Here is a 27,194-nt window from a genome sequence, read left to right as displayed (position 1 = left end):
TGATAACTACTGGAAGGATTAAGATTTTTTTTTATAGAAGTAATTTACAAATCTGTTTAACTTTCTGGAGCCAGTTGAGATATATATATTTATATATATTTTTTTAGGAATACCCCTTTAATCCCTATACTTCTAATTTAAGTGTGGAATTTGGGTTTGAGATTATCTTTGGGCAGTTAACCCTTAATAGTAATGAAGCTAATTGTCTATGCAATAGCAACCCCTAGCGTATGGGTAGTTGACATTACACCAACCAGAAATGCATTCTGGGTATTATAGGGATGACATAGTCATTACCATATTTGCATGCCCAACCTATATTCATTGGGGGATTCCAATTTAGGAGAGTGTGTCTAATTAAAAAGTCTGTTAAACCAGATGTTAGAGACACAAAGGAGAAACAGACCTAAGGGAAAAGACTCAGACAGACAAAGACAAAGAAGTCTGTCACTGGAAGATGTCCTCAAGATAAAAGCCATGAAAGCCATGTGAGAGATCAGTAGGCCGGACTGATCACACAGTACCAAGCCAATGGCTATCCATGACTATGCAATGATGGACCATCCAGCTTTCCTAAGAACAGAAATTAGGTTCTTGCTTGGACTTGGTAAGAGACACAAAAATGGTATTCCATTTAATTAACACAAATTTGGATAATGTGGATGGAATTATACCATTTAGATTGGTTTTCTTTTTGGATTTATCTGATGTCATGACCACAGTGCTCTCTGCTGACCTCTGCTGTCCATTTTAGGAACTGTCCAGAGCTGCATATGTTTGCTATGGGGATTTTCTCCTGCTCTGGGCAGTTCCAAAAATGGACAGCAGGGGTCAGCAGAGAGCACTGTGGTCATGACATCAGAGAAATTAAAAAATAAAAGCATTTCTTCTGTAGTATATAGCCCCTAAAAGTACTAGAAGGATTAAAATTTTTTAATAGAAGTAATTTACAAATCTGCAAAAAACAGCTTATACCTCTAGGGCCTCACCAAATGGTGCATGAGGGTGGAAATAAATTGAAGTATAACAGTGTTGATCCTAAAATAATTTTAATTATAAATATAAAAATGAATAACAGATTAACACATTAGACTGGCATTGCCTAGTGATAGTCCCACTGGGCCCTAGTGGGATATCAAAAAATAAAAAATATTGACATATAGTAAAAAATTGGTAAAAAATTAATAGTGTCCTGTGTACTAGTGTTCCTATATATATGGAGAAAGGTCCATTGATTCACGAGCAAAATTAGAGTATAATACAATTAATGAGAGTTCAGTTTATGCTTGTGACATAGAATCAATGTCCAAATGTATGATACAAATGTAATTAGAGTATCCTACCACTGCTTCTGGTGGCTTGATGGATCTTTGACGTGGATCGCAGCCTTACACTCCTCCCGTGCTCCGATGGTGGGAGAACACTAGATTCGTCCATCTCCCTAGCAGCCCCGATGGCAGGGGGGCGCAGTGTGTTGTTCCGTACCGCTGGCTCCCACGGCAGAGGAGCGTGGAGCGATGATCACACCAGCTTCCCGGCTCACTGAAGATGGAACTGGTCTGACACTCCGGCAAGAGTGTCAGTCTGCCGGAGTGTCAGACCAGTTCCATCTTCAGTGAGCCGGGAAGCTGGTGTGATCATCGCTCCACGCTCCCCTGCCGTGGGAGCCAGCGGTACGGAACAACACACTTCGCCCCCCTGCCATCGGGGCTGCTAGGGAGACGGACTAATCTAGTGTTCTCCCACCATCGGAGCACGGGAGGAGTGTAAGGCTGCGATCCACTTCAAAGATCCATCAAGCCGCCAGAAGCAGTGGTAGGATGCTCTAATTACATTTGTATCATACATTTGGACATTGATTCTATGTCACAAGCATGAACTGAACTCTCATTAATTGTATTATACTCTATTTTTGCTCGTGAATCAACGGACCTTTCTCCATATATTTAGGAGCACTAGTACACAGGACACTATAAATTGTTTACCAATTTTTTACTCTACGTCAATATTTTTATTTTTTTTTTATATCCCACTAGGGCCCAGTGGGACTATCACTTGGCAATGCCAGTCTAATGTGTTAATCTGTTATTCATTTTTATATTTATAATTAAAATTATTTTAGGATCAACACTGTTATACTTCAATTTATTTCCACCCTCATCGTTATGCACCATTTGGTGAGGCCCTAGAGGTATAAGCTATTTTTTGCAATTTATTGATATTTTGTTTGCTGGTGGGGTCCGGCTATAGCTTAAAATTACCTCGGTCCTTCTGTTGTGAGCTGCACCTATTTTTAAGTCATTTACAAATCTGTTTAACATTCTGGCACCAGTTGAAAAAAAAAAAAAGTTTTCCACGGGAGTACCCCTTTAATTAATTATCTCCATTTTGAGATTATAGTCTTAGGATATTGAGAGAATTCATACTACCCGCAGAAGAATCAAGACTCATAATCTATCAAAGCATTAAATTACTGTTAGATATTGATAGAATTCCTATTTCGCCCAGCAAAGTGTTATAAATAAATTCCCACACAGGAAACTTGCTTCAAGTTCTTTCTCCTAAAATATAGTAGCAAGGTCATATATCTTTGCTATTTAATTGTCTTAATAGTATTACAAAGATCATGTATAGAAAATAGTCCAGAATGGGATGGAAGTATATAAAATTTCTTCCATGTTTATATCCTTAGATAGATTTGCTCATTCTTGGAGTCACATGATATGTAGTTGGTTAGAAGGGGGCGGAGTGTATTTAGCATTCCATATTGAGATGTCTGTGATAAGATATTGCCCATCTCGATATCATGACACAGTGATGTATAACATTTTTCTTATATGATATCCTAACCTAGTAGCTTCTGTTATATTGTAGCAAGTTACTTACTACTTACATGTATTGTTCTACCATATGTAGTCAATTAACAAGCTTGTAATGTTTGCTAATATATCTAATTGATATTGATTTCCATTTATCATTGTGTTTGTTATTCATTATTTATATCCTTATAACCAATAAATCTGCATACTTTATAATACCTGTGTATTATTGTAAATTGCAAAAATACATCCTTAAGCGTTAATGTCATCCCATCATAAAAAGAACTTGTTGATATCTGAAGAAATAGTCTCAGATGTGAATTGTATGGATTGTCTTTGTCTACAATTCACTAGGTCATAATTTTGATATATTTTTAAATTTTCATAAATTTACATTTTTCATAATTTATATTTTTATGACCATAATTCATAATTGAGCGATTACCCCACAACAAGATTTAGTATCCCATTATGTGTTATTTGAGCTGCCTAAAAGTTGTCAGACGAGTTATTACCATGTTCTGCACTTTTATGTTATGCATTTTCTTCTAATTGCTTTCTATACAATGTACTTACCATTTACGCTGTCAGTGCCAATTGTATCTGCCATCTAGTGTTTATGCAAGCAGGCAGAAAATGTACTTACACTAGCACATATAGCTTTATATGAGAGACAGCCCTACAAAGAAGGAGGTCCCTTACTTAACTGACTAAACCTTAGGCCTGAGCAAGGAATGCTGGTCTAAACTGGTTAGTAAAGAATAGTGAAGGTTATGGAGTTGTCCGGACCAACAAGGAGATTCTTCCTCAGAGTGCCAGTGCCAGATAGCTACACTACCCACCTAGCTAAAAGAGATAGAGACTAAGGATAACCTGAGGATAAGCATCACAAGGGCCCCATTACCTTCTAGGACCCAATTAGAGATGTTGCGAATTGTTCACCGGCGAACAGTTCCCGGCGAACTTAGCATGTTCGCGTCCGCATCGCCGGGCGAACATATATGAAGTTCGATTCGCCCCCTATACTTTAACAGTGTGGTAAACTTTGACCCTGTGAGTCAGAGTCAGCAGACCCATTAAAGCCAATCAGCAGCAATCCCTCCCTTCCAGACCCTCCTACCTCCTGCACGGACGCCATTTTACCCTCATTCGGCATGCTGCAGGCTTAGAAAGTGGAGGGACAGAGAAGCTGCTCCTGCTGTATAGGGAGAGCAATAGCTAGGTTGCTGCTAGGTGGTGTAGGACAGCACCCAAAAAAGCCCTTATTAGGGCTCAAATATCAGTCCGTGTGTCTTGCAACAGCTGGAGGCACCCTGGTTGGGAGGGAACTGCTGGTTAAAAGGGGTACTTCAGTGTAAAACTTAACTTCCTTCAAGCAACTAACTACAGTATTAAAAGGGCTATACGTTTAGTCCGTGTGTCTTGCAACTGCTGGAGGCACCCTGGTTGGGGACCTCTGCTTAAAAGGGGAACTCCGCTGGAAACCTTTTTTGCTCATTGTCACACTAGTGCAAATCACATTTGGTGTGACAGTTGTTCAAATAAAAAAAATTAAAAATACCTTTTTTGGCTGTGAAATAAATCCAGTGCTGCCTAAAGGGGGGCTCTAACTATGTGCTACCTAATATGGGGAAATCTATGTGCTGCCTAAAGGGGGGATCTAACTATGTGCTGCCTAATATGGGGGAATCTATGTGCTGCCTAAAGGGGGGCTCTATGTGCTGCCTAAAGGGGTGCTCTAACTATGTGACGCCTAACATGGGGGAATCTATGTGCTGCCTAAAGGGGGGCTCTATGTGCTGCCTAAAGGGGGGCTCTAACTATGTGCTGCCTAATATGGGGGAATCTATGTGCTGCCTAAAGGGGGGATCTAAATATGTGCTGCCTAAAGGGGCTCTATGTGCTGCCTAAAGGGAGGCTCTGACTATGTGCTGCCTAATATGGGGGAATCTATGTGCTGTCTAAAGTGGGGCTCTATGTGATGCCTAAAGGGGGCTCTATGTGCTGCCTAAAGGGGGTCTCTAACTATGTGCTGGCTGATATGGGGGAATCTATGTGCTGCCTAAAGGGGGGATCTAACTATGTGCTGCCTAAAGGGGGGATCTAACTATGTTCTGCCTAAAGGGGGATCTAACTATGTGCTGCCTAATATGGGGGAATCTATGTGCTGCCTAAAGGGGGGCTCTAACTATGTGCTGCCTTATATGGGGTAATCTATGTGCTGCCTAAAGGGGGGATCTAACTATGTGATGCCTAAAGGGGGCTAAAGCACGTTATTCCAAAGACTTTAGGAATAATAGGTGATTTATGCCCTTTATGGATTAAAACCAGACTCTGCATCAACTATGTAATTTTCCATGGGAGTTTTGCCATGGATCCCCCTCCGGCACGCCACAGTCCCCTTGAAACAACTTTTAAATCACTATTGTGGCCAGAAAGAGTCCCTGTGGGTTTTAAAATTCGCCTGCCCATTGAAGTCAATGGCGGTTCGCCCGGTTCGCGCACATTTGCGGAAGTTCGTGTTCGCCAACCGAAAATGTTATGTTTGCGACATCACTAGACCCAATAGGCTTCAGCCTAGTTATCAGCATAACTGAGAGAACTACACTTCACTTTGTCTGCAGTCCACAGAATTGGACAACACAGAGCATTCATGAGTACTAAAAATATCAGAAATAAATACTTAGTGGACTTATCCTGTTAGAACTAGGCCCTAATACAGGATGAGAAAGGTAGAGAAAGACCCCACTATCCACAACTGTATCAAGTCACAATGATTCCCTGCTTGAGTTTTTTGCTGTGACCTGTTAAAATTCTGCCAAAGATATCCTGCAAAAGTAAAGAAAAATGGATTCATCATTCTAACCCAGTGTCTGGAACCTCAGTTTACCCCACAACACAAAGGTACCCCAATTTCCACCATGCTTGACACATACACTAGGGAGTACCCTTGAGCAATTAGAAATTACCATCTCCAGTATAGCTTGCTTTAAACAGTATCTGGACACTTGAAACATGGGGACATCATCCCATGAAACTAGTCTGATGAAACTAAGATTACATTTTTTGGTATCAATACTAACTGTCATGTGATGAGCTCATAACTTACTCATAACCTACCTATAGTAACACATGGTGGTTGCAGCATTATGCTGTTAGAATGTTTTTCAGCAGCTGAGTCAGGAAGACTGGTCAAGGTTGAGGAAACAATAAATGGAGCGAAGTACAGAAATATTTATAATGACAGCCTGATCCAGAGTTGTCCAGACCTCAGTCTGGGCTGAAGGTTAACCATCAAACAGGACAATGGCCCTTAGAACACAACAAAGACAACACAGGAGTGGCTTAGGGTCAACTCTGGCAATGTCCTTGAGTGGCCCAGTCAGAACGCTGAATAGCTGCCAAAGATGCTTCAACTAAGTCTGAATACTTATGTCAATGCAATATTTTAGTTTTTCTTTTCAATAAATTAGCAAAGATTTCTAACATTCTGTTTTCACTCATGGAATACTGACCTTCATTTAATAATCTAAAACCAACTAGTTTTTGTCGGGTTATTTTGGCGCATAGTGGCCCTCATTTACTAAGAGTGGAGTGTCGGTTTGTGTTTTTGCAAGTCCTTTACTCCTTTTTTTTCTGATGCTATTTACTAATCTGTCGCCCAATTTCCCTTTCTTTCTGTCGCAGATTTTTTTTCTGTCGCACAAAATGTATTGTGTGCGACAGAAAAAAGTCTCTGCAAATTCTGACTACATTAGTGCTTGTACTACTGCCCCCATCATGGAACAGGGTCTGTTCCATGTTGGGGGTAGTAGTAGAGGGGCTGAGGGATTGATCGCACCGGGTCTCACTTCTGAGACCCGATCCAATCAGATGTTATTAAGCAGGGGAGCGGGCGGCATGTTCCGATCCCCTGCAATGTAAAGTAAACTTTCATTTTTAAATTCCCCACCAGGAGCCCTGAATGGCCGGGACCGAGGAGCCAATCAGGGCTCCTGGCAGGGTTTTACTATAGAAGCGCTGTGGTGGGCAAAGATGTATAGAATCGCTGGGGGGGGGGGGGTATATATCTGGCCCCTCCAGCGTTTCTATATATCTTTCCCCCTGCTGCGCTATATCAAACTTAGTTCCCGCTGTGCTTGAATAAATGTACTGCCCCCCAGCGCTATTATATATCTATACTTACCCCCGCTGCACATATACTGACCCCCGCTGTGCATATTTATATATATACTGCCCCACAGCTGCACATATTAATATTCATATTTTCTCCCTCCCCTGGCTGCCAATGAATGAAAACTCTATTAGCGGCGGAGCGGAGGGCTGCTGCCCGCTCTCGCTGCTAAGAGTTTGTCATTCATAGCGGGCAGCAGCTGCATATCATGCTGTGGGGTTCAGTATATATATATATATATATATATATATATATATATATATATATATATATAATATGCGCAGCGGGGGCCAGTATAGATATATAATACCGCTGGGGGGCAGTACATTTATTCAAGCACAGCGGGCACTAAGTTTGATATAGCACAGCAGGGGGAAAGATATATAGAAACGCTGGAGGGGCCAGATATATACCCTCCCAGCGATTCTATACATCTTTGCCCACCACAGCGATTCTATATTAAAACCCTGCCAGAAACCCTAATTGGCTCCTCGGTCCCAGCCATTCAGGGCTCCTGGTGGGGAATTTAAAAATGAAAGTTTACTGTGCATTGCAGGGGATCGGAACATGCCGCCCACTCCCCTGCTTAATAACATCTGATCGCATCGGGTCTCAGAAGTGAGACCCGGTGCGATCAATCCCTCAGCCCCTCTACTACTACCCCCAACATGGAACAGACCCTGTTCCATGCTTGGGGTAGCAGGATTCACTCTGTTTTGAGGAATTTACCGACAGCTCTGAGCTGTCGGTTTTCTGTGAAGCAAAACTCACAGGTTTTCCTGTGAGTTTTCTTCACACTTGGAGTGTTTTTTCTCTTTTTTGTCAGGAACACACCCCTTTTGTTGGGAAAAACTCCCCTTTTGTTGTTCTTTTTTTCACTCTGAGTGATTTTGATTTTGTCGGGTTGTGCGTCAGATTCTGGCGCAAATTCTGGAGCAGACAGAATTCTGGCGCAAAACCCAACAAAATCAAAATCACTCAGAGTGAAAAAAAAAAAAAAAACAACAAAAGGGGCGTTTTTCTGTTAGTAAAGAGGGCCAGTGTCTGAGACATGGCTGCGCCAGTATGCGACATTGTGTGCAAGGAAAATCCGACAAATCAGACATTGGATTGTGAAAAGCTGAAAAAGGGGTGGGGTCTGTAGGAAATGCGAGTGACCGACCCGAAAAGGGGCATGCTTTCACAACCCGACCTATTTATTATTGAATTCACAGAAAATCCTGTGAAAAAAAGGCTTGAAATTTCCACCTAGAAAAAGCTGGTCAGAAAACTTCCCCGACTTGTAAATCTGTGATCCCCATAGTAAATAGAGTGGAATCCTGCAAGTCTAAAATAACATTTCACACTAGTAAAAACCCAACACTCTTAGTAAATGAGGACCACTGAATGCAGAATGATGGGGGACAACTTGAATTTTATTTTATTCTACCACAAGCCCAAAACAAAATGTGAGAACAATTTAAAGGGTCTCAAGACTTTGAGTGCTCTGTAGAGTTATGCCTATAACTAAGTACAATTCTTGAAGGTGGGTGGGTTAACTGTAGTAATAAATGGTTAAAAGGGTATTTCGGCCTTATAAACCTTATCCCCTATCCAAAGAATAGGGGATAAGATGTATGATCATGGGGGTCCCACGGCTGTGGACCCCCAGCTGCCATGACCCCTCCCATAGACATGAATGAAGGGGGTGTGGTGTGACATCCTGAGGGGGTGTGGTGTGATGTCACATCTCCATCTCAGAAAATCAGCACTTCCGAGACGGAAGTAACACCCGGAACAGAATGCCAGGTGCAGCACGGAGATCGTGGGGGTCCCAGCGGCTTGACCCCTGTGATCAGACATCTTATCCCCTATCCTTTTCAAAACACTTTATAGGTTGTAAAGAACTGAAAATTAGCATTTGTTGTGTTTGCAGCATATTTACTGAAATCAAAAGCTATTTCAATCAAACTTTTAACAACATTTTAACTTTTTAAACATTTTAACAGGTCACGTTACATTTTAACATAGGACCCCTTATTTGAGAGCAGCATCACAAGTCTTGCGTCCATTGAACTTGTGACTTTTTGGACAGTTTCTGCTTGAATTTGTTTGCAAGATGTCAGAATAGCCTCCCAGAGTTGCTGTTTGGATGTAAACTGCCTCCCACCCTCATAGATCTTTTGCTTGAGGATACTCCAAAGGTTCTCAGTAGGATTGAGGTCAGGGGAGGATGGAGGCCACATCATTACTGTAATGTCCGTTCATTTGTTTTTGTATTTTTCTGTTTAGGTGTGTATTCACACACTAGTTTGTTCTTAGCAGTTTGCTCTTCTCCCTCGATTGGAAATGGTTAATGCTCAGAACCAATGAGATCTCGGGTGTGTCTATTTTAACCAGAGTTCTGCATTCTGGTGCTGGTTATTGTGCAATACACTTCCAGCATGCACCTTGTATTTATCCTGTGATATATTTTAGTTTTAGCCATGGTTAAATAGGATTTTTTATTGTAGATTTTAGTCTGGGATTAGTTTAGGATTAGTATGACTGTTCTACTTAGTTTTTGTTCACATTGTGTTAGTCTAGTGTTACCTGTGCTCTGTATGTAATTATTCCTGTTTGGTATCGTGGAGTCTGTTCAGATTTGTCCAGTTTTAGTCTTGCTTGTTACCTGTGCTCTGTATGTAATAATTCCCGTTTGGTATCCTGGACTCATCTGATTCTGGTCTAGAGTTTTATGTATTATATTTCTGTTTCCTACTGGATCAGCCTCCTGATCACACAGTGGAGTGTGCCTGCTGGTCAGTAGTCTATTTGGCTTTATTGTAATGGCTACTCCTTTTGTGGAGTGTTGTGTCCAGTATGTTTGTTCTGTGTCCCAGTGTTAACAGTGTCTTATGTTCCTTATCAGTTTAGTGTTCTAGCTTTCAGTTTTTCTGCTCATCCCACTGCAAATCTTGGTTTCTGCTGTATACTCGTACCATGCCTAGCCTAGTTCATTTATCCATGTCTGCCGTTTATCTGGATTCTGGTTTGTGGACTGTTTGTTAATACACTATATTCTGCCCTGTTAGTATTTGTATCCTGTCTGGTTTATGTGTTCTGGTTGTCTGATAGTTTTCCGTTTCTGTTTCTGGCCTGTGACCCACTATGTATGCCACTGCACTGTAGCACAGGGAGGGACCGGCTCGAAGTTGTTGAATCACCGCTTAGGGTGTATGGGCAAGTTGGCAGGGAGCATTTCACTAGGGATAGCTTAGGGCTCACTCTCCCTGTCCTCTCAGTCAGTCATGACAATTACTTTATCTCCTTTATTCCCATAGCAGAAATTGATGCAGAGGTATTCTTTGCAGCATGAGATGGTGCATTGTCATGCATGAAGATGATTTTATTATGGATAGCATAGTTCTTCCTTCTTTACCAGGGAAGAAAGTGGCCAGTCAGAAACTCCACATACATTGCAGAGGTCATCTTTACACTTTCGAAAACCCCAAAGGGGCCAACCAGCTCTCTTCCCATGATTCCGGCCCAAAACATGAATCCACCACTGCCTTGCTCATGTCACAGCCTTGTTGGAACAGGGTGGCCGTCCACCAACCATCCACTACTCTATCCATCTAGACCATCCAGGGTTGCATAGTAAAATGAACAAAAAGAGGTGTAATATTCCTAGCGAAATATTGCGGGGTATATCAGTAAGATGGATAAAAATAATGCACCTTACCGTGTGGTGTTGCACTGAGAGTGCAACACCTATGATGGCATGTAGACTCGCTGAGCCGGTGATAGGTGGCAGCCTCTGCGTCCTTTTACCATGATTCTTCGGTCCGGTAAGAAAATGAGGTTAGGATAAAATATATGGACAATCCGGACGGCGCCTTCCTTAGGAATAGAAGAAAATTGCCAAAGCGTATAAAATGCTATTTTTATTGGTAAAATGGTCCTTCCATTTTACCAATAAAAATTGCCTTTTATACGCTTTGGCAATTTTCTTCTATTCCTAAGGAAGGCGCCGTCCGGATTGTTCATATCTTTTATCCTAACCTCATCCAGGGTTGCATGGCACTTATCAGTGAACAGGACTGTTTGAAAATTAGTCTTCATGTACTTTTCTGCCCAATGCAGCTTTTCTGTTTGTGATCATTGGTTAGTGGTGGCCGAATAGAAGGATTTTTCACAGTTACAAGACTCTGGAGGACTCTACACCTTGATGTCCGTGGGACTCCAGAGGCACCAGCAGCTTCAAATATCTGTTTGCTGCTATGTAATGGTATTTCAGAGCTGCTCTCTTGATCTGATGCATGGATCTGGCAGAAATCTTCCTTTATTAATGTGCCTTTATCTGCACAAACTGGTCTGTGCTCTGAATCAGCCACATATCTTTTAGTGCCACTCCAATGTACATCAAGCACCCTCCTTCTGTCCTCTCAGCTGTTTGAGACGCCGCAATTTCACCGTAGCAGTCCCAAACAGCCCACTGAGCTAACCGGCAATGGCAATCTTCCCTTTTAGACGCTGCGATCAACTTTGATTGTGGCGTCTAAAGGGTTAATACCGGACATCAGCATGATCAGCGATGTCCGGTATTAGCCGTGGGTCCCGGTTGCTGATAGCAACTGGGACCCACTGGGTATGATACGTGCTCACCTGCTGAGCGTGCATCATACCGCGAGAGCCCGCAGTGGACGTGAATGTACGACCATTTGCCGGAGGGGGTTAAATTGGGCTCACCTGGCAATCACAGGTGTCCGAGATTATTTTCAGTGATCAAATGAGCCCTAAGACACAATGCCATCCATGAGTTAAACTGAAAAACTAAATATTTAATCTTTGTGACACTTAAATAGAATTTGAATAATAGTTTGGAACAGGGTGTATATGCCACATGTGAATTCATGTGAAAATTTGGCTTTGTCAAATAAGCTATTGGTGATTTTGACAGCTTTATCTTGTCAAACTAATTCATTTTAATCATGCCGTGTACACTAACAGGACCTAACTCTCCATACAGCTTTGGTGAATAACCTTATATCTTTTCCAATTCCCCTTTCTGGAGCACAGTAAATGAAGGTCAGTTGATACCTTTTCAGACAATATAGGAAGAAAGGACTTTTGAGTACAATCAGGAACACATTAGCCCAGTTTTTCTAGCGTTTTGTTCAGTTTTTTTGTATGAAAGCACAAATTTGATATTATTATTTTAGTGATTTATATTTTTTTACTCAAGCAGAAGATGAGTAATACTTCAAAGATAAAAGCTATTATTACAAGACTTTCACCACGAGAGGGGGTTAAAAGTACATTTTACATTCTTAAAAAATTGATGTTTGTGCATTTGCAGGGGTCTGAGCAGTTTATTTTTGGCACACAGGAATAATACAAAAGAAAACATCCCTTACACACAAAGACAAGTGCCCACTTGTAGCAGCATGCCCACTCCACTGTACATCAAGACTGTCTTGCCTAAGGCTAGTGAGAAGCCTAGTTAACTGAGTAAGGCTCAAGCCATGCTTTTTGCTTCCTGAAAGGGACAAGTAGCACAAGCCTACTGAAGAGTTTCCTACATCCCCCCCCCCCCCCTCCTCTGATCATCAGAGTACACATGCTTTAGGGCTACAGCACTCAGTGTTGAGTAGTTTGTTGAATAGGAGAGAAGTGGTTGAAAGTATATTTCAACCCTGTTCCTTCACTGTCCACTAGAAAGGATAACTTACGTGAAGATGCTTGCATGGGTTCTTCTGCTACCTCTCTTTACTGCAGCAATGACCCTGGATCTGCAGAGTTATCATCACAGCGCTGTTCTGGATTCCCAGGGAAAATATAAGATATACTGGATGCACAAGGAAAACATAATCACATTTCTTGTACAAGTGGAGACCCTGGGCTATGTCGGATTGGGGTTTTCTCCCAATGGAGCCATGGCATCTTCTGATATAGTTATTGGAGGCATTGAAAAAGGCAAACCCTACTTTCAGGTATGCATTAAAACAAAAAAGTGTGTAAGTATTAAATGGTATTAGTTTTAGTGTGTTTAGTTATTATATGTAAAACTTAAAGGTTTAATAGCTTTGTTAGATTTAAATGGATTGCATGTATTTAAAAATATGTATTAGCACATATAGAGCTGTGTTGGCTATCAATGATTTTCTAATGTGGTAGAGTAGGCAATCTTGGGAACTACTACTTGTACAGTGTATGTGTCAGAGTGCATATACATATACTTCATGGGCCACTGTACATGATTTAATATACAGATGTAGATCTTAAATGTGTTATGGTGGGGTATCCTAATGTAAAAGAGATTGTTAGATGATTATTTTATTAATAATAATACAATTATTGTTGTTGTTGTTGTTATTATATATTTATTTTTATTTTTAAAGCACCCTTGGTCCCAGTAATTGAGTAATGTTTAAAGGGTTGTCCAGTGAAAGACAACTTATCCTCTCTCCACAGGATAGAGGATAAGTGTCTGATCGCAGGGGGTCCAACAAATGGGACTCCCCCCCCCCCCCCCCCCCCACGATTTATTTAAAAGGAACCCGTCTCTCTTAGAGCTCCATTCATTCAGTGCTCCTATAGAGAATGAATAGAGTGTGTGCAGTCTGGAGCACACACTCCTCTCAGAGAGCCAGGGTCCTGTGGATAGGCGATAAGTTGTCATTCACAGGACAACCCCTTTAGAATTATTTTTTTTTGCATCTTGTTAAGATAACTTATCTGAACTTTAGAGGTTCAGTACAATATCTTAATGTATGTCAAGGGGATGCTGACTACATTTGTATTTCAACAGAAAAGCAGATAAACTGCACCAGTCTATTGAAATGATAGAAGAACCAAGCAAATGAAGAAATTATGCCCATGTTTGTGCTTTCCAAAGATACTGAGTAGTCATTTACTTGGATAGTCAAACACCTTGGATAGTCAAACACCTTGGATAGCCTTTTCTACAGTAATTTTGAAAATGGTAGAAGTGTCCAATCTACCTATTCACAAAGCTGTCATATGATGTTTAAGGAATATGCAAAACATGTGTTGTAGGTCTATAACATTTCTACTTCCAGCACTTTTAACTCCTTAAAGGACTCAGGGCTTACTTGTACGTCCTGAGTCTGCTCCCGTTTTATAATGCGGGGCCACAGCGGGTCGGCCCGGCCTCTAACAATGGCCGAGACCCCTGGCTAATAGCATGCGGCATTGATCGCGGTGCTGCGCGCTATTAACCCTTTAGACGTGGCGTTCAAAGTTGAACGGTGTGTCTAAAGTGAAAGTAAAACAATGCCGGTTAGCTCAGGGGGCTGTTCGGGATCGCTGCAGCGAAATCGCAGCATCCTGAATAGCTCTGGGACAGCAGGAGGGTCCCTTACCTTGCCTCCAGTTGTCCGATTGCCTAATGACTACTCATTGCCTGAGATCCAGACATGAGCAGTCAAGAGGCAGAATCATTGATCAATGGTTTCCTATGAGAAACCATTGTTCAATGTAAAAGATCAGTGTGTGCAGTGTTATAGCCCCCTATGGGAGCTATAACATTTAAAAAAAAAAGTGAAAAAAAAAGTTAATAAAGATCATTTAACCCCTTCCCTAATAAAAGTTTGAATCACCCCCTTTTCCCATTTAAAAAAAAAACTGTGTTAATAAAAATAAACATATGTGGTATAGCCGCGTGCGGAAATGTCCGATTTATAAAAATATATCATTAATTAAATTGCACGGTTAATAGCGTACGCGCAAAAAAATTCCAAAGACCAAAATAGCATATTTTTGTCACTTTTTATATCGTGAAAAAATGAATAAAAAGCAATTAATAAGTCCGATCAATACAAAAATGGTACCACTAAAAACGTAAAATTTAAGCCCTCATATCGCCCCACACGAGTCAGAAGATGACAATTTTAAATGTATACATTTTCCTGCATGTAATTATGATTTTTTCAGAAGTATGACAAAATCAAACCTACATAAGTAGGGTATCAGAATACCCTACAGAATAAAGAGAAGCTGTAATTTTTACCGGAAAATGTACTGTGTAGAAACAGAAGCCCCCCAAAATTACAAACTAGCGTTTTTTCTTCAATTTTTTCTCACAATGATTTTTTTCCTTTTTCTCCGTAGATTTTTTGGGTAAAATGGCTGATATCTTTACAAAGTAGAATTGGCGGCGCAAAAAATAAGCCATCATATGGATTTTTAGGTGCAAAATTGAAAGGGTTACGATTTTTTAAAGATAAGGAGGAAAAAACGAAAGTGCAAAAACGGAAAAACCCAGAGTCCATAAGGGGTTATTTGATGTGAAGTTAATTTGCACCCTTGGTATAATGTTGTATGTAATATGGGGCCACACCCCAAATTTTTGTGTTTATCTCTACGTCATCATCTATTGTTTTGTACTACAGTTGAGCTTTATTATTAGAATCATTTGTGATTAACAGAACACAAATTGAACCAATAATCAGATTTTACCATATACAGTAACCCCCCGACATGCGATGGCCCCGACATATGATCAAATCGACATACGATGGCCTCTCAGAAGCCATCGCATGTCGATGTCAGCATCGACATACGATGCTTTTATATGTCGGGGCCATCGCATTAACTGCTATCCGACAGCACAAAATGCTTCAGCTGCTGTCGGATAGCAGTTTAAGCATCCCGGACAGGTTCACTTACCTATTCCCGCTGCTCAGGGTCCACTTCGCAATCCTCCGGCGTCTTCTGCATCTTTTCCGGGGTCCAGGCCTCGCTTTCCGGCGTCGTTATTACGTCGTGCGCACGCCCTGCCGGCGCAGCAGTGTAATAACGTCACCAGAAAGCGAGGCCCGGACCCTGCAGAAGATGCGGAAGAAGCCGGAGGACCCAGAAGAAGATGTCGGAGCAGCGGGACAGCATCGGATGCCCCTGGGACAGCATCGGGAGCGGTGAGGACACGGTCCGGAGCGGCGGGGACAGGTGAGTACAGCTTCCTATACTTTACATTGCACGAATCCCTCAACATATGATGGATTCGACAAACGATGGGTCGTTTGGAACGAATTACCATAGTATGTTGAGGGACCACTGTATAACACTTGGCAACATGTTCTATTTGGTAAAATCCTCAACATCCCCAGGGGATTTTTTTGCCCCCAGGGATGGTAAACATAGGAGGTTATAAAGTCCCCCCCCCCCCCCCCTGCCACCTCGCAAGTAGTCCCCTGGGCGGGGACTTATATTATCCAGCACCCGTCGCTCCAGTCGTGGCCTTGCCCCCTCGGCTTAATTGCCACCAATCTGCTCGTCTGCTTAGGGAGCAGAGTGATGATGCAAGCCGTCAAGCAAGCCAATGGGGTGGGGCCACAGCCAGAGTGATGGGGAGCCACGGGTGCTGGTAAGTATAAGTTCCCGCCCAGGGGACTACTTGTGAGGCAGCCAGGGTAGACTTTATAACATCATATCTTCACCACCCCTGGGGGCAAACACATCCCCAGGGATGGTGAGGATACAGATTTTACCGTATATAACGTGCTACCAAGCATTACATGTGGTAAAATTTGATGATTTGTTCCCTTTAAACCATTTTAAATGGGATTTGTATACAGTAGAACTTGACATAGATTGCATGGAGTTTAGTTTATGTTGATTTAATTTTTTGTCTTTGTTTATTTATGTAAGAATAGTATAGACTAACTTCAGTGTATAACCTTTTTTCTGTGAGCTTCTTAAGAACTATAGTTTCATTCTGTGCACTGGATCATAGGATTAAAGGAATTAAAGTACTACTGCTACATTGTATTCCTAAATGGATTCAGATTTAAGTATGCTGGGCTTAGCCATAAGATTTTGTCTTGTTTAACAGATATTTATTGTCCTTCACATCTGGTACGCCACAGTTGGTTACTAATATGTTTTTCTTTAGCAGAATTTTATCCAGCAACACAGCAGGCGGTAATTTAAGAATTTTAGCTTGTTTTTCCAAACAAGGGTCACCCAAGCATATCCACTTGAGTAGCATGTGCAGAAGGTCTTAGTGGTGGAAGTAGTGTAATTTTACCCAACTGTATGTCAATTTTTACAGAATATATTTGCTTGTTGAAAAAAAGGCAGATGTTATCAAATAATCTGTATGCACCTTCTCAATCCCAGCCTATCTAGCACAGATACCTCAGCGGCCCCTCACATGGTGACCCAGGGATATGGTATGACCATTTTGTAGCATTTGTTTCTAACAACCTGACCACCTCTATAATAATCTCCCATATTCTTTTCTACGCCTCTTTTGTATTTCATACGTTTTATGAAATGGCTGTTCCAACAGCTACAAAATACTTGTACATTAAATGGGTACTCCCCTGCAAAAATCAACTCGTGCCAGAAAGTTAAACAGATTTGCAAATTACCTCTATTAAAAAATCTTAACCATTTCAAAACATTTTAGGAGCTGTATACTACAGAGGAAATGCTTTTTGTTTTCAGATTTCTCTAATGTCATGACCACAGTGCTCTCTGCTTACCTCTGCTGTCCATTTTAGGAACTGTACAGAGCAGCATATGTTTGCTATGGGGATTTTCTCCTGCTCTAGACAGTTCCAAAAATGGACAGCAGAGGTCAGCAGTGAGCACTGTGGTCATGACATCAGAGAAATCCAAAAAGAAAAGCATTTCTTCTGTAGTATATAGCCCCTAAAAAGTACTGGAAGGATTAAGATTTTTTAATGGAAGTAATTTACAAGTCTGTTTCAGGCACCAGTTGATAAAAAAAAAAAGTTTTCCACGGGTGTACCCCTTTAAGGGCACGTACGCAGATTTGATGCGCAGGATTTGATGCACAGGATTATTTTCTGCTGCAGATTTCAATGGAAACTAAATGACTGAGCAGTTACAAATCGTGCACATCAAATCTGCGCAGGATCCTGTACGTGTCAACATATCCTGAAGGGTATTTCAATAATTTTGCGTTATGGCATATCAATATGGGAAAAAAAACACATTATATTTTGTGGGAAATACGAGAACAGTTAGCTCAGTACATAAATTACAGAGTACCTGCCGATATCTAGAAATCACTCATCCTATCCTATGCTTACTGCATGGATGTGTACAATAGGTGGCTTGGGACCCCTGCTTTTAGAATTATATGGGTCCATATGGCGGATTTTCTATAAAATCAATAGTAGTAATATATATTGGGTGACTTTGCTGGCTTTAGCAACTAAAACCTTTGAGTTGAAGCTAGATATCCTGGAGTGCTGCTTCTACACAGCCTGCCTAATTTTATTGTACTCCATATTTGGGAGAGAGGTAATGAAAATGTTGATATTGTTCATATAAAGTTCAGGTAAATAGTGAATAAGTCCCGAGTGCTAGGAATACTTTATTACTTTTGTGGAGAGGTCTTTTTTTCTCAAAATCTGTTACATATCTATAACTGTCATAGATACATACTTGGTTTAAATATTCCCACTTCAGTCCTAAAGATATAGATTCATGGAGTTCCCAGATAAATACAGTGACCCCCCCCCCGACCTACAATGGCCCAGACATATGATAATTTCAACATACGATGGCCTCTCAGAGGCCATCACATGTTGAAGGCAGCATCAACATACGATGCTTTTGTATGTCGGGGCCATCGCATAAACGGCAATCCGGCAGTGCAGACTGCATCAGCTGTTGCCGGATAGCTGTTTAAGGTGCCCCGTGTGGTCTGGTGACGATCACTTACATGTCCCCAGTGCTCCGGACCGTCCTCTTTGGGATTCCCTGCATCGCCGTCGCTCTCCATCGTTGTTGCTCTCCATCGTCGTCATCACATCGCCCGCGCCCTCCCGTCATCCAATAGGAGCGGCGTGCGTAGCGACGTGATGACGATGATAAGGAAGGACGATCCCGGGCAGCGGAGACGGTCTGGAGCGGCAGGGACACCACGGAGATGCGGCGACAGCGATGGAGGGTGACATCCAGGGCAGCGATGACAGTCCGGAGCAGCGGGGACAGGTGAGTATACCTTCCTAAATTTAACATTTCAACAAACGATGGTTCATTTAGAAAAAAATGACCATCGTATGTTGAGGGATCACTGTAATTTAGATGCCATACAGTGTCCATTGTCCAACTAAATTGTTCTAGGACGTATCTATGTAATAAATGATTGTACCCATGAGCAGAGCGGGGCAGTGATATGTTTTGAGTGGACCCATCATTTTAATGTACTTTATTTCAATAGTGTTGGTCCTCTGATAAACTCTTCTGCCATCGGAGGTGCTTGTCTCTTCCTTCATCTATAGTCCTCTCTGAACTAAGCAAATATTACTTAACAATAAAACAATTCTCTTTTTTTTTTATTTAGCACAAAACCATTATTATATTCAATTTCCCTTAAAGGGGTACTCTGGTGAAAAACTTTTTTTTTTTTTTTTTTTTTTTTAATCAACTGGTGCCAGAAAGTTAAACAGATTTGTAAATTACTTCTATTAAAAAATCTTAATTCTTCCTGTACTTATTAGCTGCTGAATACTACAGTGGAAATTATTTTCTGTTTGAAAGAGCTGTCTGCTGACATCATGAGCACAGTGCTCTCTGCTGACATCTCTGTCCATTTTAGGAACTGTCCAGAGTAAAAGGAAATCCCCATAGCAAACATGTGCTGTTCTCGACAGTTCCTAAAATGGACAGAGATGTCAGCAGAGAGCAATGTGCTCATGATGTAAGCACACAGCTCTGTGTTTCAAAAAGAAAATAATTTCCGCTGTAGTATTCAGCAGCTAATAAGTACAGGAAGGATTAAGATTTTTTAATAGAAGTAATTTACAAATCTGTTTAACTTTCTGGCACCAGTTGATTTGAAAAAAAAAAAATTTTCACCGGAGTACCCCTTTAACCTCTTAACCCCTTAACGACGCAGGACGTATATTTACGTCCTGCGCCGGCTCCCGCGATATGAAGCGGGATCGCGCCGCGATCCCGCATCATATCGCGTGGGTCCCGGCGCTAATCAACGGCCGGGACCCGCGGCTAATACCACACATTGCCGATTGCGGCGATGTGCGGTATTAACCCTTTAGAAGCGGCGGTCAAAGCTGACCGCCGCTTCTAAAGTGAAACTGAAAGTATCCCGGCTGCTCAGTCGGGCTGTTCGGGACCGCCGCGGTGAAATCGCGGCGTCCCGAACAGCTGATCGGACACCGGGAGGGCTCTTACCTGCCTCCTCGGTGTCCGATCGACGAATGACTGCTCCGTGCCTGAGATCCAGGCAGGAGCAGTCGAGCGCCGATAATGCTGATCACAGGCGTGTTAATACACGCCAGTGATCAGCATAGGAGATCAGTGTGTGCAGTGTTATAGGTCTCTATGGGACCTATAACACTGCAAAAAAAAGTTAAAAAAAAGTGTTAATAAAGGTCATTTAACCCCTTCCCTAATAAAAGTTTGAATCACCCCCCTTTTCCCATAAAAAAAATAAAACAGTGTAAAAAAAAATAAATAAACATATGTGGTATCGCCGCGTGCGTAAATGTCCGAACTATAAAAATATATCATTAATTAAGCCGTACGGTCAATGGCGTACGCGCAAAAAAATTCCAAAGTCCAAAAAAGCGTATTTTGGTAACTTTTTATAACATTAAAAAATGAATAAAAAGTGATCAAAAAGTCAGATCAAAACAAAAATCATACCAATAAAAACTTCAGATCACGGCGCAAAAAATGAGTCCTCATACCGCCCTGTACGTGGAAAAATAAAAAAGTTATAGGGGTCAGAAGATTACATTTTTAAACGTATAAATTTTCCTGCATGTAGTTATGATTTTTTCCAGAAGTGCGACAAAATCAAACCTATATAAGTAGGGTATCATTTTAACCGTATGGACCTACAGAATAATGATAAGGTGTCATTTTTACCGAAATATGCACTACGTAGAAACGAAAGCCCCCAAAAGTTACAAAATGGCGTTTTTTTTTCGATTTTGTCGCACAATGATTTTTTTTTCCGTTTCGCCGTGCATTTTTGGGTAAAATGACTAATGTCACTGCAAAGTAGAATTGGCGACGCAAAAAATAAGCCATAATATGGATTTTTAGGTGGAAAATTGAAAGGGTTATGATTTTTAAAAGGTAAGGAGGAAAAAACGAAAGTGCAAAAACGGAAAAACCCTGAGTCCTTAATAGGTTAAGGACCCAGGAGGTACGGGGACGTCCCTGCACCCTGGGCTTTAAGGACCCAGGACATCCCCGTTTTCAGATCCCTGCCGCGCGCCGGGCAGAGATCGGAAGCGGATGCCTGCTGAAATGCTTCAGCAGGCATCCAGGGCAAACACCAAGGGGGGCCATGTGGGCCCCCCATGTCGGCTATCGTCGCAAATCACGAGGGAAATCGCCCTTGCGATCTGCGGCGATCCCGGGCTGATCGGGTCTCTGGGACCCGACCGCCCGGTAATTTTTCATGGTCCAGGTTGTCACAGACCGCCAGGACCATGCTGAAGTATGGGAGCGAGGAGGCAAGCCTGCCACCTCCTCCTATCCCCTGTGATTCTTTGGTTAGTTAACCGACCAATCGCAGGGGGGGGTTACTTCCTCCCGCCCTGCCCGGCCCCTGGAAGTCCGGAGAGGATGGGAGGAAGACCGAAGGATGCTGCAGGGGACGGGGGAGTGCTGGGGCCCGGCCCCGGTACTTACCTCGTCCCTGAAGACCCGGATCCGGCGGTGGAGACGGCGGCGGTATCGACAGGTGAGTTGATCTTCGGCGGCGGCGCGGGACCTTTGCAGCAGTCCAGACCACCGTAAAGCGATCTGGACTGCTCCATCTGGTCCCCTTACACTATAACTCCCAGCATGCCCAGACAGCCCTTGGCGTCTGGGCAAGCTGGGAGTTGCAGTTTTGCAACATCTGGAGGCCCACAGTTTGGAGACCACTGTGCCCTTCCAGATGTTGCAAAGCTACACATCCTCAGCATGCCCTTACTGTCCAGGCATGCTGCGAGTTGTAGTTCTGTAACATCTGGCCCTTCAGATGTTGCAGAACTACAACTCCCAGCATGCTTGGAAAGTTTTGACATACTGGGAGTTGTAGTTTTGCAACATCTGGAAGGGCACAGATTGGAAACCACTGCATTAGTGGTCTGCAAACTGTAGTCCTCCAGATGTTGCAAAACTACAACTCCAAGCATGCTGGGAGTTGTAGTTCGGCAACATCTGGTTCTAAAGAGAACTACTACTTCCAGCATGCCTGAGAATGTTTGGGAGTTGTGGTTTTGCAACAACTGGAGGCACACTGGTTGGGAAACATTGTCTGTTTCCTAATTCAGTGTTTCCCAACCCGCGTGGTTCCAGCTGTTGCAAAACTATAACTACCAGCATGCACTGATAGACTGTGCATGCTGGGAGTTGTAGTTTTGCAACAGCTGGAGATTCCCCCCCCCCCCTGTGAATGTGCAGAGTACATTCACATGGGCAGGGGGCTTACAGTGAGTATCAGGCTGCAAGTTTGCGATGCAGCAAATTTTGCATGGCAGCTCAAACTCGCAGTGGGAAACTCACTGTAATCCCCTGCCCGTGTGACTGTACCCTAAAAACACTACACTACACTAACACAAAATAAAATAAACAGTAAAAAACGCTACATATACACATACCCCTACACAGCCCCCCTCCCCAATAAAAATGAAAAACGTCTGGTACTCCGCTCTTTCCAAAATGGAGCCTCCAGCTGTTGCAACACAACAACTCCCAGTATTGCCGGACAGCCGTTGACTATCCAAGCATGCTGGGAGTTTTGCAACAGCTGGAGGCACCCTGTTTGGGAATCACTGGCGTAGAATACCCCTATGCAAATCCCTAATTCAGGCCTCAAATGCGCATGGCGCTCTCTCACTTCAGAGCCCTGTCGTATTTCAAGGCAACAGTTTAGGGCCACATATGGGGTATCGCCGTACTTGGGAGAAATTGCCTAACAAATTTAGGGGGGGCTTTTTCTCCTTTTACCCCTTATGAAAAGGTGAAGTTGGGGTCTACACTAGCATGTTAGTGTAAAAAAATAAATTTTTTACACTAACATGCTGGTGTTGCTCTATACTTTTCATTTTGACAAGAGGTAAAAGGGAAAAAAGCCCCCCAAAATTTGTAATGCAATTTCTCCCGACTACGGAGATACCCCATATGTGGGCGCAAAGTGCTCTGGGGGCACACAACAAGGCCCAGAAGGGAGAGTGCACCACGTACATTAGAGGTGATTTGCACAGGGGTGGCTGATTGTTACAGCGGTTTTGACAAACGCTAAAAAAAAAAAACACATGTGACCCCATTTCGGAAACTACACCCCTCACGGAATGTAATGAGGGGTGCAGTGAGAATTTACCCCCACTGGTGTCTGACAGATCTTTGGAACAGTGGGCTGTGCAAATTAAAAATTTTGTACAGCCCACTCTTCCAAAGATCTGACAGACACCAGTGGGGGGTAAATGCTCACTGTACCCCTTGTAACGTTCCTCAAGGGGTCTAGTTTCCAAAATGGTATGCCATGTGGGGGTTATTTTGCTGTTCTGGCACCATAGGGACTTCCTAAATGCGACATGCCCCCCGAGCAAAATTTGCTCTAAAAAAGCCAAATATGACTCCTTCTCTTCTGAGCATTGTAGTTCGCCCGTAGTGCACTTCAGGTCAACTTATGGGATACCTCTATTCTCAGAAGAGATGGGGTTACAAATTTTGGGGGGTATTTTCTGCTATTAACCCTTGCAAAAATGTGAAATTTGGGGGGGAAACACACATTTTAGTGTTTTTTTTTTTTTTTTTTTTTACATTTGCAAAAGTCGTGAAACCCCTGTGGGGTATTAAGGCTCACTTTATTTCTTGTTAAGTTCCTCAAGGGGTCTAGTTTCCAAAATGGTATGCCATGTGTTTTTTTTTTGCTGTCCTGGCACCATAGGGGCTTCCTAAATGCAACATGCCCCCCAAAAACCATTTCAGAAAAACGTACTCTCCAAAATCTCCTTGTCGCTCCTTCTCTTCTGAGCCCTCTACTGCACCCACCGAACACTTTACATAGACATATGAGGTATGTGCTTACTCGAGAGAAATTGGGCTACAAATATAAGTATAAATTTTCTCCTTTTACCCCTTGTAAAAATTCTAAAATTGGGTCTACAAGAACATGCGAGTGTAAAAAATGGAGATTGTGAATTTTCTCCTTCACTTTGTTGCTATTCCTGTGAAACACCTAAAGGGTTAAAATGCTGACTGAATGTCATTTTGAATACTTTGGGGGTGCAGTTTTTATAATGGGGTCATTTGTGGGGTATTTCTAAGATGAAGATCCTTCAAATCCACTTCAAACCTGAACTGGTCCCTGAAAAATTGTCAGTTTGGAAATTTTGTGAAAAATTGGAAAATTGCTGCTGAACTTTGAAGCCCTCTGGTGTCTTCCAAAAGTAAAAACACGTACATGGTATGATGCAAACATAAAGTAGACATATTGTATATGTGAATAAAAAAAAATTATTTTGAATATCCATTTTCCTTACAAGCAGAGAGCTTCAAAGTTAGAAAAATGCAAAATGTTCTAATTTTTCATCAAATTTTGGGATTTTTCACCAAGAAAGGATGCAAGTTACCACAAAACTTTACCACCATGTTAAAGTAAAATATGTCACAAAAAACAATCTTGGAATCAGAATGATAACTAAAAGCATTCCAGAGTTATTAATGTTTAAAGTGACAGTGGTCAGATGTGCAAAAAATGGCCGGGTCCTAAGGTGTAAAATGGCTGGGTCCTTAAGGGGTTAAAGCCTTACTCCAGCATTGCTCTTCTGTCCGTTCTGCAAAGTTTCCCATGGAGAGATGCTAAACCCTTGGCGTTCAGGTTGCTGTGCAAAAAGATCCATGCCTATCAATTAGAAAGGGGTTGTGCACAGAACTCACTGGACATTCATTGTGCAGTTGCCTGGGCAACCCATTTGCCCTGCATGTGCAGCATTCACACTGAACTTTGCAGAATAGGTGGAAGAATAACGCTTAAGTTACGCTTTAAGGGTGCTATTGCTGAATTTAAAAATATCGGCCCATGTTTATCAATCATCCTGAAACCCTAATTGTCTGGTTTTTCCCATAGCAACCAATCACAGCTCAACTTTCATATCTTAATGAGCTCTGGTAAAGTGAAAGTTGAGCTGTGATTGGTTGCTGTGGGAAAAACCAGACAATTAGGGTTTCAGACTGATTGATAAATCAGGGCCATCACCTATGCATAGGATAAGTGAGTGTCTTAGCAATGTGAGCTAGACTGCTGGGAGCCCCATCCATCACAAAACTAGGGTTCCTTGTCCCACTATTTAAATAAAGCAGTCAAGCAAGCAAATTGCCGCTCCATTCAAACTCTATGCCAAAGATAGGCAGGTAAATTTCCCTAAACTAAACCAACTACAGCCTTTCCTGAGCTTGAGCTCTCCTCCTTTTGCTCCATTAGCAGCAGCTCACAATGCAAGTTGCTAACTTCGATGGACAGATACTATGTAGCACAAGGATAGTAGAAGTTGTTATTTCACCAGATCTTGTGCTTTTTACTCTAAATTCTTCTTCTGCAGTCTCTAAGGATTCTGGTGTTTCCTCCTTTATTTTCTCTTTCCACTCAGGTCCATAAAGTCACACATATTTTAAGATGATATTCTGTTTTCATACTAAATTCAGTTGCACTGTAAGTTCAGTGGAAAGGCACTCTATCTTGTTGTGGTTTTTGACTACTTTTGTTTAAAAAAACATCCTGTTAGCAGGATTCCTTTAAAAACATCCTTTAGCTACCTACAGTAAGTAGAGATGAGAAAACATTAGAAAAATTTGATTTGGCCAATTCGCAGAGTTTTTCGAAAAAAATGGGTTCGATCCGAATTTATTTGCGGCAAATCTATATTAAAAATTGCTATTTCTGGACTATAGAGAGCCTCAATAGTGGTGTATAACACTTTGCTTTGTTCTAACACGCATATGGAGTGTGCTGGGGTAGTGAAATAATACTGTTATTCAGTATGACATGCAGATTACCGGCATCGCTTTTAGAATCACTGCCGCAGGGCACAATGACAGAACCTGGAGGTGGCATCAGTAAGAGGAGACCCTATAGTCGCTGAATGACACAGCGTGGAGGTGTTGACAGCATGAGGACACCATATAGTGGCTGAATGACACAGTGTGGAGATGTTGACAGCATGAGGAGACAATATAGTGGCTAAATGACACAGTGTAGAGGTGTTGGCAGCATGAGGAGACCATATAGTGGCTGAATGACACAGCGTGGAGGTGTTGGCAGAATGAGGAGACCATATAGTGGCTTAATGACACAGCGTGGAGGTGTTGGCAGCATAAGGAGACCGTATAGTTTCTGAATGACACAGCTTGGAGCTAGCAGCAGCATGACTAGACACTAGGGCTTCACAATGCCTAAGATTAAAAGATTAATTTTTAAATTTAAATTGAAGATTTATGGTAGCTAGTGCTACCATAAAAATTTTTAGGCCCAGGGCCAGCAGCAGCAGTAAACCATATATTGGCTGAATGACACAGCCTGGAGGTGGCTGAAGCATGAGGAGACCATATAGTGGCTGAATGACAGCCTGGAGTTGACTGAAGAATGTGGAGACCATATGGTGTCTGAATGGCACAGCCTGGAGTTTGCAAAAGCATGAGGAGACCATTGAAAATTAAGATTTTTAAATAGAAATGTAATATTTTTTAATTGAAATTGAGGATTTTGAAATTGAAATTTTAATTCCCAAGTTTTAGTGTCCCGGGCCCCGGCGTGTGGGTATAAAGGATCAAATCTAACAAGGAGTCACATGGCAGCACAATGACAGAGCCTGGAGGTGGCATCAGTATGAGGAGACCATATAGTTGCTGAATGACACAGCCTGGAGCTGGCAGCAGCATAAGTAGACACTAGAGCTTCACAATCCCTAAGATTAAAAGAAGAATTTTGAAATTTAAATTGAAGATGTATGGTAGCTAGTGCTACCATAAAAATGTTTAGACCCAGCAGCATCAGTAAACCATATATTGGCTGAATGACACAGCCTGAAGGTGGCTGAAGCATGAGGAGACCATATAGTGGCTGAATGACACAGCCTGGAGTTGACTGAAGCATGAGTAGTGCATATAGTGTCTTAATGGCACAGCCTGGAGTTTGCAGAAACATGAGGAGACCATTGAAATTTAAGATTTATAAATTGAAATTGAGGATTTTGAAATCAAAATTTTAACTC

At 42.1% G+C, this 27,194-nt stretch overlaps 1 protein-coding gene across 1 annotated transcript in view; it reads left to right on the top strand.

The window, feature by feature from the left end:
* The first annotated feature begins 12,647 nt into the window (after positions 1-12,647).
* MOXD1 (monooxygenase DBH like 1) overlaps positions 12,648-27,194 on the top strand; it is a 101,380-nt gene continuing 86,833 nt past the window's right edge. The window contains exon 1 of the mRNA XM_056563316.1: positions 12,648-12,947. Within this exon, the coding sequence (XP_056419291.1) occupies positions 12,693-12,947 (255 nt within the window). The 5' untranslated portion in view covers positions 12,648-12,692. The remainder of the gene's footprint in view (positions 12,948-27,194) is intronic.

This window comes from Hyla sarda, chromosome 3 (genome assembly GCF_029499605.1).
Source record: "Hyla sarda isolate aHylSar1 chromosome 3, aHylSar1.hap1, whole genome shotgun sequence".
Lineage (NCBI taxonomy): Eukaryota > Metazoa > Chordata > Amphibia > Anura > Hylidae > Hyla > Hyla sarda.
This window is presented reverse-complemented; position numbering and strand designations above follow the sequence as displayed.